Source organism: Camarhynchus parvulus, chromosome 1A, assembly GCF_901933205.1.
Source record: "Camarhynchus parvulus chromosome 1A, STF_HiC, whole genome shotgun sequence".
Taxonomy (NCBI): domain Eukaryota; kingdom Metazoa; phylum Chordata; class Aves; order Passeriformes; family Thraupidae; genus Camarhynchus; species Camarhynchus parvulus.
In genome coordinates, this window is record NC_044586.1 from 6,624,922 (window position 1) to 6,641,218 (window position 16,297).

The window sequence follows — 16,297 nt, forward strand, 5'->3', positions numbered from 1 at the left end:
ATATTCATTTAAATATTTGCGAAAAGCCAATCATAAAATATGTGTTTTTCACACCCTGTCTGCGAGTGACTTTCACCCGGCCGTGAAGGTGTTTGCTTTGATCATCGGAACAAGCCACCATTTAGCAGGGTTCTGGACTGTGCTTTCCTACAGGCCTAGCACACTGCTTATAATTACTATCCTGATTAGGATTTTAATTAAAAATTAAGGAGGAAAATGAACCAGAGGCAAGCAAGAGGAAGCAGGATAGCCCAGGACAATCCAGGGCACGGCCGCCCCCTCAGCCGCCCTGAGGCGCCTCCCGTGTTGAAAATGATGAATTATGTTATTCAGAACCTGCGAACATTAACTTGATTAAAATGTATAAACAGGTGAGAAAATTTCTTTATCAGCTTTTGTGTGGAAGCCCGAAGTTTTGTGGGGCAAGGCAAGTGACTGACTGACACTGACAGAACACCTTCGGGGTTTGTTTTTCCCGACGAGTTCGGGAGAATTCGGTCAGACCGCGGCTCGCGCCGGAAGTCACGTGAGCCGCGGCTCGCACGGGGCCCCCCCTTCCCTCGCAGTTGCCTTTGGGGCGCCCCCCCCGCGGCCGCCGGCGGTACTGCAGCCCCCGGCCCCGCCCCGCCCCGCTGCCCCCGCCGGGTGCACGCGCGGTGCGGGCGGGAGCGGACGGCGGCGGCGGCGGGCGCGGCGTTCCCGCTCTGGGCCCCACCGAGCCCCGTCTCCCGGCGCACACCGAGGGGGCGGCCGGGCCGGGCGGCATCGGGGGGATTGTGCGGGCACAGCGGGGCGCGCTCAGCCTGCGAGGAGACCAGGAGACCCTGCGTGCCGCCCGCCGCAGCGTCGGCCCCGCAGCGCAGCGCGGCAGGAGAGAACCGCCCGCCCGAGCGAGTGAGTGCCGCGGGTGGGGGGCGCGAGGGGCGGCCGGGCACGAGTGGGACCCGAGCAGGGGAGCGCGGGCTGGGGATGGAGGCAGCGGGGCGGCGGCGGCGGCGGGGTTCGCGGGGGGTCGCACCGTTCGCAGGGTTCGCAACGCGCGGATCGGTCTGTGGGGTGCGTAGGCAACGCGCGGCGTCCCCGGGACGGAGCGAGCGGAGCCGGGAGTGCAAGCGGAACGGCAGCGCCGCGGCCACGGGGGCGCGGGGTGGCCCCGGCGGCATCCGGCTTCCGCTTCCTCCCGCCGGGAGCTGCAGCGACCGCGCTGCGACACCGCCGGGCCCGGCACCCGGCCCCGCTGCCTCCGACACCGCCGGGACTCCGGCCCTCGGTACTCGGGTGATGCCGCCCCCTGCGAACCTCCAGGGGAGCCTCGGCTGCGCTAAATAGGGCAGCGAAGCGCTCTGTAGGTCAGCGAAGCATCTGCGTTGTGTTGTTTTTAAACAAGAAGAGCTCGTTAATCGGACAAGAGTCAGGGAAAGGTTCTTTCCCCAGAGGGTGTCGGGCACTGCCCAGGCTCCCCAGGGCATGGTCACGGCCCCAAGGCTGCCAGAGATGCGGGAGTGTTTGGACAGCGCTCTCAGGGATGCACAGGGTGGGATTGTCAGTGTGTCTGTGCAGGGATTGATGGGGTGTCTGTGCAGGGATTGTGGGGGTGTCTGTGCAGGGATTGTGGGGGTGTCTGTGCAGGGCCAGGGCTTGGACTCGATGATCCTTGTGAGACCCTTCTAACTGAGGATATTCTGTGATTCTTTGATATGTTTCTCAAAATCCTTCTATCTCAGCCTGTTCAGAGCATGTGCTCCAAAAACTTCGTGATGTTTGTGAACACCAGCCAGACGTAGGTCTGTGTTGGTTCTTGTTTCACAGGATAGAACGGACTTCAGGTTCTCTGACAGATCCTCTACAATGTTTTTGAAGAGAATCTCTATAACACAGGCGGGTGCAGAGAACCTGGAGCTTAGGTCAACAAGGTTTCCCCTCTTTTGGTGGGGGATAGGCTCTGTAGTTAAAGTGCTCTTTCAGTAAATCAAATATCTGATGTAATAATGAAACTAATACATTTAAATAATACTGTAGTATATTATATACTATATTATGTACTATAGTATATTATATAGTATAATAATACTATAGTATATTATATATTATACTATAGTATATTACATACTATTATATAATAGTATAGTATATTATATAAATAATACTATATGTATTATATAATATATATACACATATATATTATATTATATTATGTATATACATAATGTATATATATGCAGAATATACGTGCAGAACACTTATTTATTATAAATTAAAAATTAAAATATATTACATAATACATTCTACATAAAAATTATGTAATAAAATAATAATTCAAATAAAGGTGACTTTAAAATAACTTCTTTTTTAGCTTTTCAGTGGGTTAGATTGAAATTATCTCCCAGGGATTTTCAAGCAAGGATGTCTACTTTCAGGACAGAGCAGATTAGGGAATTTAAATATGTATACACAGGCTCATCTTTGTCTCTCTACTTCCAGAAGCTCTAGTAACTTGACCTAGTAATTTGTGATGTGTGTCAGAGAAAATTCAGGACTTGGATGTGTGATCTCCAAGTGTGCTGCTGGATGTACTGTTCTAAAATGTTTCAACATATAAACAAGATATCTTGTAACAATGTATTGTTACAATGTCTTGCTCTGAAATTCAGCTATTTGTGGATTTTTTAATCTTTTTTCTGGGCAGGTCTTAATCACAAACCCAGGGGGGTTTTGGAAGGGTTTTAGTTCTTGTGCTTGCTTGAGATATAAATTGCAACAAAACTGCATATTTCCTTTGGAAAGTTTTTATATTTAGTGTCAGAAGATATAACCATAGTTAGTAAAATATCTCTTTTTTCACATAAAGTTCCAGTAGTGTGATTGCTTGCCAGGTTTTTTAGATTGACTGCAGCTACCATGTTTTCTTTCTTTGGTTTTGTACACAGCTCATAAGTTGTACTTTAGTAAAATTGGACTCAGAACAGTTACAGACATTACATACAGTTACATCACAGAGATAACCAGGAAAATGATGATTGTTTTTGCCACAACATTTGGTTTTCAGTTGTCATTCCAATCTTGACCTTCTTCTGTATGAACTGCAGTTCCTGTTTTATTGTTCTAAGAATAAAAAATTGAAGATCACTGCTACTTAGAATTTAATTTCTGTGCAATTCTTTCTAGGATTTTTTTGTTTCTTCCACACAGGTGGGGAAAAATGGCCAAGAGAATTGCAGAAAAGGAGCTGACTGACCGAAACTGGGACCAGGAGGATGAAGCTGAAGAGGTAAAATACACATTAGTCCCCCCCCATGCACACCTGCAGGTCATAGAGTAGCTGTTTATATTTCCTGTGATCTTGTGCATAAAACCTACAGTAGAACTGGTTAAAAGTTTAGCAATTAAAGATAATTTTATAGAAGTGGATTTTAAAAATTGTTTTTATAAAGCTTCCACTTATGCATACCCTATAGCAAAGCAGCTTTTAAGGGTTAAAATTTCATCAGTGGTTCTGGGGAAAGGAACTTGATGTTTCTAGAGGGAACTCCAGGCTTGTTAAAATGCTTTTGGACTCTTCAAATGTGTGATAGATATTTATTGAATTGACAGGAAAAGCAGATTTGATTTCTGGAGATAAATGCTCTGTATGCCTCCAGTATTTTTTTTTGAGGGTCAGTAATAGCTAATTTTAGAGCTATGTTAATTTCAGCTGAATTTCCCCACACAGCCAGAGGAATTAGGCAAATAGTCAAGTGGTATGTTCCACCTGATTGTAAAAACAGATTTTTACTTTTAATGTCTCATACTTCCTCATGGCTCATCTTTAAACAAACTGATTGAGTTTTTTTCCAACTAAAAGTATTAAATACTTAGGCCTGTAAATGTAAAAAAGAAAATTTTCTCTTCCAGGAATTTGAATATAAGAAAACTTAATTTCCTCATTTGTTGCAGGCTGGTACTGAGCCATTAGCTGCCTTTGTTGTGTTTGAACCACAGCAGGCCGCTGGAGGTTGCCTTAGAGCCCACATCTCCATATATCTGCCCTAAACTGTGGATTACTGACAGATTCCCTTCAGCACAGAGATCTTAGAGCTGTGTTTTAAAAAAGCAAAGCAAAACTTACATTATTTGTTGCAATAAAATGGAGATAGCACAGGGAGAAATGTAGTGCAGAACCAGAGTTTTCCAAGTATCAACTCACAACCAGTGGGCTGGTTTTTAACTTGTTTCCCTGTTTGTTTGGTAGCAGTGTTAGAGTTGTGTTAAGAACCTGATCTCAGCCATCCCTTCATGTTGAATATTCCACTAATGATTCCATAACTTCCTCTTCAAGGTGGGAACATTCTCTGTGGCAAGTGAGGAGGTCCTGAAGAACAGAGCTATTAAAAAAGCAAAGCGCCGGAACGTTGGGTCAGAGGTAATGTGGTCACTGAACAGGAGTGCTGGAGTTTTACTCACTTACAAAACATGACATCACACTCAGGTTTTTACTTCTTGGGTTTGTAGTGATGCTGAATAAAGTCATCATTTCAGCTCACCAGGTCATATGTTCACATGAACTTTGGCTTTACTGTTCCATGCTAAGAATAAGGCTAAAGCAAAAAAAAAGGGTAATAATAGTTTGGTGATCAGGGTGTTCTTGCATATTTTTGAAGTAAAAATAAAGAGTGTTTCAGACACAATGTTGTTTACAAATGGGTAAAACAGCATTTTTACTGCTTTACTTCCATTTTTTTATAGAGAAGGAAGTATGGAAGTGCAAAGTTATTAGTTATCCATACTGGAGGGCTGGGGGATGGCTCAGAAGCTTTATTGGTAAACACCCAAGTACTAAGCTGCTCTGAGAATGAGAAACATGTCTTTTGTTAAGAATGCTGCTACTTTCTTTTCCTCCCTGCCTGTCAAGAGCTTTAGTGCCATCTACTCTTTGCACTAACAAATTGAAAATTGAAAGGAAGTTGGCCTTTGTTACAGGTTTAGTCCCTGTGAAAGCATTATCCCAGTCCAGCCAAATTGTTGTCCTTCCAGAAATCTTTGATAATGCTTTGCTGTATATATTTTTCCCAGGGCATTCATGATGTTAGAAGTAGGCTTGGAGCTTTATGTGTTAAGATTGCTTTAGGACTAGATGGGACTAGGCACAGTTAGGAGCTAGACAGCCTTCTCCTATGCTTTTGATTTTCCTTCTTCAGTCCAAGCACTGTAAATGAGGAAGCTGTCTTAGCCCACTGATGCCTTGAGTGGTTTTAGCCACAAATGTGGTAGAGGGTACAGTGAAATAAAGGATTGTACTGGAAGGAGGTGATGCAAAACATAAACTACAACTTGAGCAGGAGAGATTCAGGGGCAAATGGGATGGAAAAAGTAGAATAGAATGGGAAAGGGGAGCAGATGGATTGTAGAAGTAGTCAGGAGACTGGGAGCAGGCTGTTAGAGCTGGGAGAAGGGCTGGTGAGGCTCCCTCTGCCTCCTAGTGTGATGAGGAGAAGAATCAGAAAAAAGGATAAAAGCCTGGGTTGAGACAAGAACGGTTTAATGATTGAAATACAATGATCATGATGATAAGGGAACCAAAAAAAGAGAAAGAAATAAACCCCAAGAAAAAGCAGGGATGCACAGAAGGTTGCTCACTACCCACTGACCTCATCCCATCCCCAAGCAGCAATTAGCTGCTCCCAGCCACCCCCTCCCAGTTTCTGTGCTGGCCATGACATTCTGTGTTCAGGTCACTGTCCTGGCTGTGCTCCCTCTCAGCTCCTTGTGTCCTGCTCTCTGGCAGAGCATGAGACACTGAGAAGTTCTTGATTGCAGTGAGCACTGCTCAGCACCAGCTCAAACATCCTTGTGTTATCAACATTCTTCTCACCCTGAATTCAAACCACTGTACCAGCTACTAGGGAGAAAATTAACTCCATCCCAGCCAAAACCTGGACAACAGGCTGGACAAAATCTAAAACACCAAGAGATGACAGGGCAGCTGAAGTTGTGTAAGAAACCTGTGAAATAATTACAAAAAGGTAAACTTGAAATTTACTGATGTTCCTACATGGAGCAAGCAGAATGCTGCAGTGAAAAAGACAGCAGTTTAACTGGAATGTCCAGAGAGAAAGGTGGGACTGATCAGAGATACAAGCACAATAAAAATGCCTACCTAGGAATGAGAAGCAGAGGACTGCACTGGAAAAGAGAGCACAAAAGGAAGCAAAGAGACCCATAACCACAAGGTCAGATAATGGAGTACAGCCTAAAATTGACAAGCTTTGCCATTTTTCAATGGCAAAAGCAGATGGAACTCAGAAGCAGTTCTCCTCTGATGGTTTTCCAGAGACACTGAAAGTTCACTTTGAGTAGTAAAAGTTTATTACCTTCAAAGGCCTAAAAATTGCAGTGCTTTATTTGCATGTTAATTGTACTTTGTCTTTTAGAAACACCTAAGAAACTATACCATAAAATAATATGGTTGCAAAGACAGTGGTCAGAACTGGGTAATGAAAAGGTTGCAGAGATGGGTATTTTGTGGTCAGGTACAGTCTGTCTTTGCATCTTCTGTCAGTCACATTGGAATATTTTGGGTAAATCACAAGAGGTTTCATAGGTGACTCCAGAGTGATGAGGGGATTAAAGTATTGGGCTCTTGACTGCCATTGTAAATGCCAAAAGTTGTTGAAAAGAAACATGAAATTACATAATCTTGTGTAGTTATTTAAAGAAAACAGGATGCTGTGAATATCCAATAGGTAGTCAAACACATCCACAGCTCTGAACAACTTCCATGTATTCACGTCCTAGACCCAGTTTGTTTTCATACCAAACATCTGAGTCTTTTAAAAACAGTAGCAGTGTGTGTCATAAGGAAGCTGTTAATTTTGTTTGCATAGCTGACACAGTAATGCATGGAATGAACTAGGGAAAAACAAACCAAGGATATCAGGAATATTAAGTGGGGGTAGGTTTTGTGTAGAAAAGATGTTTGTAACTGGTCGTCTGTCTTTTTTTTTTCCTCCCCAGTCTGAAAGTGGAGGAGCTTTTAAAGGGTTTAAAGGCTTTGTATTGCCTTCTGGAAAAGGAGGAGGTGGCTTCAGTGGATTTGGGAATGGTGCAGGAATAAAACCTTTGGAAGGGTTGTCTAATGGAAGCAGCAGTGTCTCTAGTACTCCTCCTTTCAGCAGTTTGAAGAGCACCTCTGAAACACAATCAGCATTTGGTAAGTTTTAAATAAGCATACAGATTTATCAACACTTTCAGTCATAAAGTTTGTAAGGTTTTTCTAGTAGTGAAAAAACAAATTTAGACCATCTTATAGTTGTGTTTTAAGGTTTTGAGACTTCATACCTCTTTGTAAGATTTCTTATTATTTTAGAGTGCTGGAGGGACAAGTTTTCGTCTGCATGCAATTTAAAGAGGTGGCAGCTAAATTCATATTTCTAATACTGGAGGTAAAAGTTTTCTAGGCACAGATGGAAATGGAAGGCACTGGCATAAGGCAGTCTGTAAAAGTATAAAGCATCTGGTGACATGTCCCAATTCTTTGAATTTAATAAAAAATACATGATGCTGCATAGCTAAAGTCATCATCTTTTTTCCTTGTACATCTGATGTTGCAGACAGTTTTGTTAGAATTTTATCTGTTACAGTTATACCTACATTTTAAGACATTTTAAATACTTCAGCATGTTGAGCTGTCATGCTTTGGAATTCCCTGAGGAATATTAGTTCTGTCCCTTTGTGCTGGACATGCAGAAATGTTAACCCTGCCACCACAGAATTTTGGCATCACCATGGCATAGAATAAAAATGGTGGAGTTTGAACTTTAGAGTAACTTGGATTACAGTGAGCTTGAATAAATTAAGGGAAAGCAAATATTCAATGAGAATTTTTCTAGTTTGCTTCTTAGGCTTTTTATACAGAAGTGCTCAAAAGCTTGTAAAATTATGGGCTAGTGCACTCAGGGTGGTTTAAAGCACATTTAAAACACATTTAAAGCACAAATGGCAAGAGATAAGTTGAGTTTTTTGATTTAATAAGTGTTACAGCTTGCTGAAGATCTTAGATTTTTGTAAGATTCTGAAGGTTTTGGCAATATATAAAACATGTATTTTTTTTAATGTTCCGTACAAGATGTCTTTGGATTTTTTTGTACACCAGTGTGCTCCATCTATTTTGTCTATCCCTAACTTACTTGTCTAAATGAAAACTTGGGTCAGCTCACTGGCATGGGAGTACCTGGGGCACAGTGTGGTGACCCAAAAGAAGGAGCTCAGCTAAGTAAGGATGACTGATTTGATTAAGAAATGTTGAGCATGTTAGGCTTTTAAGAGAGCTGTGCTTTCTGGGTAAAAAAAAAGGTTCTAAGCCACGTTTCTCACTAGGTCAGCAAAGCATCTGTGTTATTTCTTTAAACCAGAGCTTATTAAGCAAATGAGTTAAGTTGATATTGGGATAAGGTATCGGAAAAGGTTCTTCCCCCAGAGGGTGTCGGGCACTGCCCAGGCTCCCCAGGGAATGGTCACGGCCCCAAGGCTGCCAGAGCTCCTGGAGCATTTGGACAGCGCTCTCAGGGATGCACAGGTGGGATTGTTGGGGTGTCCTGGGCAGGGCCAGGAGCTGTACTCAATGATCCTGTTGTGTCCCTCCCAGCTCAGGATATCCTATAACTGTGATTTTTCCCGTAACAGGATCCCCAATGTCCAACGGCCCCACTGCTGCTGTGTTTGCTGAGAAGAAGGCTGCCAGCCCCACAGCCAACGGCAGCAGCCAGCCCTGCTCCTCAGGCAGCACCCTGGGCTCAGCACCCGGCTCTGGCTCCTACCACAAACAGCTGGCTGCCCTCAACTGCTCCGTGCGCGACTGGATAGTGAAACACGTTAACAGCAACCCCCTGTGCGACCTCACCCCCATCTTCAGGGACTACGAGCGCTACTTGGCCAGCATCGAGCAGCAGCACGGGGGCAGCAGTGACAGCAGCTCCGAGAACGAGAGCAGCAAGACCCCTGCCCCCCAGGCTGCTCCCGTGTTTGGGAGTTCAAAGCTCCAGCAAGGCTCCACCTTTTTGTTTAACAGCAAAACTGAGGATACCTCAGACAAAAAAGCTGAAGCTGCATCAGAAAAAAGAGACCCGTTGTTAGGAGCTACATCAACTGTCTCGTTTAATTTTGGCAAGAGTGTTGACAGTCCTGTTTTGGGTTCCCTTGGTTCAGGAACGCTTAGTAGTTTCTCATTTTCTTCTGGGAATTCAGGTTTGTTTGGAAAAGATGCAAACCAGGCCAAGTCTGTCACTGCAGCATCCACCAGTTCATTGGAAGCTCAAACAGACAGTGGCAATAATGATGACAAAGGTAAATTCTCTGTATTTCTATTGATAGTTATTTTAATGGTCAGCTATGAGTGTATGTGACTTTAGAATATGAAAAAAATGCAATATTAGGTTCACTGAGATGATGGCTGAGGAGGTTTGGGCTGGATATCAGGAAAAGGTTCTTCCCCCTGGGGGTGCTCAGGCACTGCCCAGGCTCCCCAGGGAATGCCAGAGCTCCAAGAGCATTTGGACAACACTCTCAGGCACAGGGCAGGATGGTTGGGGTGTTCTGGGCAGGGCCAGGAGCTGGACTCCATAATCCTGGTGGGTCCTTTCCAACTCAGGAAATTCTGTATTCTGTGATCATCTTCATTCTTCAATTTGAAAGTGCAGAATTATACCTCTTATCTGGAGAACCCAGCCTTATATAAGCAACACCAAAAGTATGTGCTTATCAAGACTTACATAATTCTATCAGATTTGTACTTTATATAATACAATATACAAAATAATCCCATATCTGAGGACAGGAATTGATGAAATTTAAAGCAGCTGATACGTTCACCTTTGAGCCTGCTTTTCCTAGTAGGTTTATCAAGAGATCCCTGTAGTAAAAAGCATGAGATACAGAACAGTTCAGTCCATTTTACTTAATAGATTGTAAGGAGGCCAACAAAGTTGCATAGTACCTGACAGTTTTACTCTAATCTTTGCCTGTGCTGAATACAGTAGGCTGGTAGAAATCCCAGCAGCTGAGGGGCTGGAAAGGCATAATCTGCCACTCTTATCTGTCATTCTGCTACTAATTCCTTTCCCCCAAATTAAACCTGGCTCTTGGAAGTATTTATTGTGCTTTCCTTGAACCTGTTTGTGGAGCATACTCTGAAATGTGAAAACTGTTTCTGTTCAAACAGAAGCTTTTGACTACTAAGCTTTATATTGTTGGTGTTTGATTGTTTGGTATGGATTGGGTATTTTCATCCCATTTAGACTGGAGGTGAGAATGAAGTTGCTTTAAGAGCTGAATGAAAAGCAAGCAACCCTTTTTTGTAGCTGAAGCTGCTGCAGAGTACACATGTCCATGTCAACCATGGTGGGCATAAGGCAATTCCAAGACAGTGCCAAAATCTGTGCTCACAACATTAACATATTAAAACTTTCTATTTAAAGGAGGAGAAGAGGAGGAAGAAGAGCCACCAAAAGTCATCGTCAATGAAATAAAAGAAGATGATGCTTTCTACTCAAAAAAGTAAGTGACTTTAACTTGGAAAATAAAATTAATATCTGTGTATTGCTACTCTTAACCACCTAAAATGGCTTTAAGTTTATTAGAGCCTCACTTAAAAATGTTTACAAATTGTACATTAAAGTCCTATTATAACTTCAGAATGATACAGCCAGTTCTTACGACTTTCTGATAAGGCCCCGAGTACAGGTTGCTGTGCCTTTTACTTTTCCCTGAAAGTAATACATTTATCATTTCAATACTGAAAGAAATAATTCACTTTCTCTTTGATCTCCAAGTGCTGTCCATTAGCACATGAAACAAGGTCAAGAATAATAAAGATTTAGGTTACTCACAGCATGTTAAATCCTGATTACTGTTACTGTGAGTCAGATGGATACATGTACCTGGGAGATATCTTTTTATTTCATCTCTACATGGCTGCACAAACAAGGATTTGGGTTTTATTTTTTTTTCTCCACAGGTGCAAACTGTTCTACAAAAAGGATAATGAATTTAAAGAAAAAGGTGTAGGAACATTACATTTAAAACCAGCAGGAAATGAAAAAACTCAACTCTTAGTACGAGCAGATACCAATTTAGGTAAGTACATTTATCCCAGTAACAGGTCTTGATGTCAGAATTCCTTGCTAAGCATTAGGATTTTTTTTTTGCTTTTTTTACACAGCATTAACAGATACAATTAGTGACCTTTCTACTTTTTTTCCCTAAATCATTTAGAATACTGACAAACACTTGGGTGCCTCTAGTGAGCATTACAAAAGAGAGCACATGAAGCAGTGCAAGAAGTAAAAGGTTGTGGTGTATGTTTGGGGTTACAAAGTACCTGTTTTACCCTGGTTTGTCCAGATTAACATCTGTCTGTATCAGAACATTTTGGTTCTGCATCTGAACTGCATCTAGTGGTCAGAATGAGGAACTTGGCATAAACTAAGCACGGTGACTGGACTCCTCATTTGCTGCTTTTCCCTTGTCCCCTTCCCTTTCTCCTGTGTCCCCCTACTATCATTTGGTGTTCAGGTTCCTCCATTTAAAAAAAGGAGTTTGCAGTATTTGCAGAGATTTTCTCATTTCTAGTGAGGAAAGAAATCTGAGACCAATGGCCATGAATGGATGCTTAGGAAAGAAGAAGACAAACATACATGATGTTTGTGAACTGCCTTCCTTCCAAACACCACCCAAAATCTCTAGTTACTATCTGTACTAACACTGTATTGCAGTAAAAGCTAGAAAATGGCTAATGGTAATTTTTTCCCCTCCTCAAATGCAGGAAATATCCTGTTGAATGTTCTAATTCCACCTAAGATGCCATGCACAAGAACCGGAAAAAACAATGTTCTTATAGTTTGTGTTCCTAACCCACCCATCGATGAGAAGAACCCAGCTGTTCCTGTCACTATGCTAATAAGAGTGAAAACAAGCGAGGATGCAGATGAGTTGCACAAAATCTTACTGGAGAAAAAGGAGGCTTAAATAAGTTGCAGTCCATAATTTGAGGATTTATTGCCAAACTGCTGCTGCTCTTTTTTTCTTCCGTAACTTCATTTGAACATTTAATTCTTTACTCTGATATTAAGAACTGTTATAGGAATTCTGGAAAAATGATGTGAGGAAAAGCTAAACTAGCTAATAAAAGCTTTAATAGAACACAAGTGTTGGACTGTTCTCCCTCATTTTCAGTATCCAAATGCAAGACCTCTTCTGGATAAAGCACATGGATGTAAATCCAAGCAAATGTTTTTAGCACCAGTCGACCAAATGGACAGAAATCTGAGTACGAAAACATGGTACCAGAGCTTCCTTACAGACTGTAATACAATGCAAGCACCTCCTGTTTTGGAAAGGGAGGATGTTCAAGCTTACCTGTTGCAACTATTTCTAGACTGCAGATTTTTAATAGGTCTGTTGTATTCTGGTGAGAGTGACTTTTTAGACACAGTGGCAGTACTGCACCCCACCAGTGATGATCTCCATTGTGCTGGGTCTGTACCCTTGCAGACCTGTGTGCTTTCAGGACTCAGAGACTGGAGATATTTGAAAGAGAATTTGCTTGTGTAGTCTTGTTGACAGTAGTGGTTCCTGCAGAGGAGCTGTCAGTTCTGTTCTTACTGAAGCAACAAGTGAATGATGTGCAATATGGTACAAGCAGACAACTGGAAGACAGTTTTATCTTGGACACACTGGCATCCCCTGGCTTCTGACAGGTCAGAACAAAGGGTTGCACTTCCACATGGTCCTTCCAAGGTGTTTGTCCCTAGTCCCAAAACCCAGCTGAGGCAGAGCTGGATGTGCTGCATTGCTCCTGCTGCTGGTACTTTGCTGAATAAAGCTCTTCCCACAACAAACTTCAGGACTTTTAAAGACCCTTCTGTTGCCTGTTGCCCTTGCCAGGAGACACATGCACAAGGGTGTGTGTCAGTATGTATTTTTCCATGTGATAAAAATGCTGTGCTGCACTGCATTAAACAAAGCAGGCCAGAAGCTTTCTGTTGCATGTGGGGAGCATGGGGTAATTTGTAAACTTAGTTTTCAGCTGTGATAAAATTAACCAGGTGGCAATAATTTGGGGATCAGAGCATTCATTCTGGTCTTGGTTTCACTCCCAACTTTGTCAGACTGTTTGCTAGTTTAATCCTTTTCTTTTTTTCAAATGTTTGCTGGAAATTCCTTCCCTAGTAACTTTTTCTACTTTGCTTCCAACTCTGGGACTTCTCCAAGAGCTTGACGATAATAAGAAACTTGAACTGCTCTCAGATGTGTCACACTGACCAGCTCTGGCAAGATGGAACAAACATGCTGTTTTGCTTTTGGCTAATGTGACACAGAGGAAAAACCCCTTTCCTTAAAAAAACTCAGTGTGACACAATTCATACAGGGGACCTGGTGGTCCAGCACAGTGGCATCCTGTGGGCAGGGAACAAGGAATAACACCATTTGATGAGGTGCAGCACATCTGTACCCCTGCTCTGGCAGGGAGCAAATGGCTGCCTGTAGGCCTAATTCACTGCACAATTCAGGTTACGGCCTTTTTCCCCCTCTTCATTAAAAGGAGGAAAATCTTGATTTTATCTGTAGCCCTGTTGACCAAAGTTCCAAAAGAAAGGCCTTTGCTCACATTTCAGCCATGCTTAGGGTACAAGAATTGCATTTTTAACACTGGAGTGTGAAGGGAGCTTAGATGCCATTTGAGATATCTGAAAAATAAACTGGTGCCTTTGAGGATTCTTTTTGCATCTGGCTAAGTACTTAAACCATTAAAAGTCAGTGACATTGCTTTCCTCAAAATAAGATATACTTTTTTAAAAAACAAGTTTTGCTGCTACCTAAATTGGAGGCCCAAAGCTGACAGGGTGTGTCTAAACGTGTATGAATGAAAAACAGAATGCTGCCTAAGAGTTTAGTCCAGGCTCTGGTCCAAGGGCTCAGTTAATTTTGCATTTGTCTTTTGACTGTAGTGTCTTAACCCTGTCTCTGTACAGAAAGCTTTATAGACAGAGCTTTGGTTGTACATCCCATAAAGAACAGCTCTGTCTATAAAAACTTGGCCTTTTCTTTGCTTACCTCCAAAAGCTCATGGATTTGGAACTGTTCCTTCATCCTTAGAAATGTGGACCAACAAACTGAAGTTAACACTTCTTTCCTTATTGCCTGCCTCTAAAGAGGGGCAGTTAGGTTTTGCACACATGGATGTGGCCCAATTCTGACAGTACACCTCTGGCCTGTTTCCAAGCAGAGGGCACAGAGTGAATGGAAAAGTAAGTAGATGAATAATAAATTGTGCTGGAAAGAATTAAACCTTACCCTAGCCATCATAGCAAGTAACACCTGAATTCTTCTGTGCACATACTTAATCACTAAAGCCAGGGGAAGGTAAAAAATTGGGATGTCACCTTCATTAGAATGTCAAATATATGCATAAACATGCAATTTTGAACATTTTACATGGGGAAAATTGCCTCTAAAAGGACAGGGAAGATTTTTCCCTGCAAAGCAGATTTTAATCAACATCAATTCATGGTGACCATACCATTATGTGGACTATGAAGCAGGAAAAGATAGTCATACACTGACAAACTTGGTGCTCAGGTATAAAGCACAGCCTTTTCCAGCACTTTAGAAGTTTTTGATGATGCTTCAGTTTCTATTTAAGGAATACTAAAATATAGAAATGCTGTAAAAGGCCAGAGATTGTTAAATAGAAATAAAGGCCTTAAATGAAAAAGCAAATTTCACGGAGACCACAGACATCAAGTGTACAACTGCCTTCATAACAAACTGGCACATGCTATCCAAGGAAAGAATTTTGGTCAGAATTCCAACTCAAAGAGGCATTCCTGTGTCTTAGTAATGTATTTAACAGCTGGATATCAGATACCTGATATTAAAGATGCAAGTTTCTGCCCCAATCTGCGTTAATGCCTTCGTTGTTCCAGGTGTATGGAGATGTTGGAGTGTCTTATCCATTCCTCCTCCTCTGATTTTGAAGTTTCAGCTGGAAAATAAACATCTCTGCTTCTTTTAATTATCAGAATAATTTCTAAGGGAGATTATTACAGTTGGCTTGAATTTTATTTTAAAATATTAAATTGCAGTATGCAAGGTTTAATTTGAGAGGGCAACACTGTGTTCCTCTAAGCCCTTTTGGCTGATGGATGTGAAAGTTTATATTAAATTTACAGTTCAGATGAACATACTGTAGAACCTAAATTAATCAGGAGGTTTGCTGTGCTATTGAAACTGAAGTTCAGCTCCCTTTGCAGCACTGTAACATTTAAACTGTCGTTAAAGATTGACTTTCTGATGCCTTAACTTATTTGCATTTGATAAATTTTGTAGCTGGTGCCTGTGTGCAGAAATTACCTGACATTAAACAATTTAAAGTGGCATGAGCTAGTCTAAATCCAATGAAGATGCTGAATGTGATGATTTGTTAGTTGTTAGTAGATTTCCAAATGCTCTGAATTTTTCAGTGGATACTTAAGTTTTACATAACGTGTATGTTAATGTTTTCATTAGTTCTGATACACTGAGGTCATGTACAACAATCCATGGAAATGTGAATAAATGAATGGAAGATTCATTTGTCTTGTGTGAATCACTTTCATTTTGAGTGTATAACACTTGGAGTAAGTAATAAAATGAATTGTACAACCAGTGGCTTGCAGGTGAACTCCTGTCTGGATAATTCTGCTACTCAAAGAAGGAATGTCCTGCCCTGCCCATTCCTGACTTGGAAACCTGGAGCCAGTTCAGCAAAATGCTTCCTCCTTGTGAGGTCAGTGAGCTGGGGCTGCCTTGGAGGACAGAGGGAACACTTGTGCTCACATAGCAGTAGAGTGACTGGTAGAGAGACTGACCTCTAAACCCTCCACATAAATATTAAAGGATTTAGAAACCACATCATCTAGGTCTGCCTGATGACCCTTACTGAATTTACTTTAGATCTTGCCTAGAGGCACAAACCTAAAGTCAGGCCAAAGTGATTATTTTTTTCATTGGTTTGTGACAGTTTGCAAACATAAGAAAAAAACCCCATTTGGATTAAAAACTAAACCCAAAACCAGCACACCTTTCCCTGTCCAAGCTTCTTGAATGACTAACCAAGCAGGGGAGGTTTATTACCAACACTTGTGACGTTCTAATGCTCTTTACCTTTAGTAATGATTTAAATAATACTTCTCCATTATGGCTGCTTCCAAAACCTTTCAACTTGAAGCATTCAAGGAAAAAAATAACACACTTTGTTTCAAAGCAATATTTTAGTGTTTCCCAG

The 16,297-nt window shown here is 41.9% G+C and overlaps 1 protein-coding gene across 2 annotated transcripts; it reads left to right on the forward strand.

Annotated features, from left to right (window-relative positions):
* Window positions 1-668: 668 nt before the first annotated feature.
* On the forward strand, window positions 669-15,643 carry NUP50 (nucleoporin 50). 2 transcript variants are annotated; one of them, XM_030959527.1, is made up of 8 exons: window positions 669-894; window positions 3,190-3,268; window positions 4,316-4,399; window positions 6,991-7,186; window positions 8,659-9,318; window positions 10,449-10,527; window positions 10,988-11,106; window positions 11,795-15,641. In XM_030959527.1, exons 2-8 carry the CDS (start codon window positions 3,200-3,202, stop codon window positions 11,995-11,997), a joined length of 1,410 nt encoding a protein of 469 aa, XP_030815387.1. In that variant the 5' UTR covers window positions 669-894; window positions 3,190-3,199; the 3' UTR covers window positions 11,998-15,641. The 2 variants fall into 2 exon arrangements, with proteins under 2 accessions (XP_030815387.1, XP_030815386.1); XM_030959526.1 differs by lacking the exon at window positions 669-894 and adding an exon at window positions 1,204-1,349 and having other exon boundaries at window positions 11,795-15,643.
* Window positions 15,644-16,297: the final 654 nt, after the last annotated feature.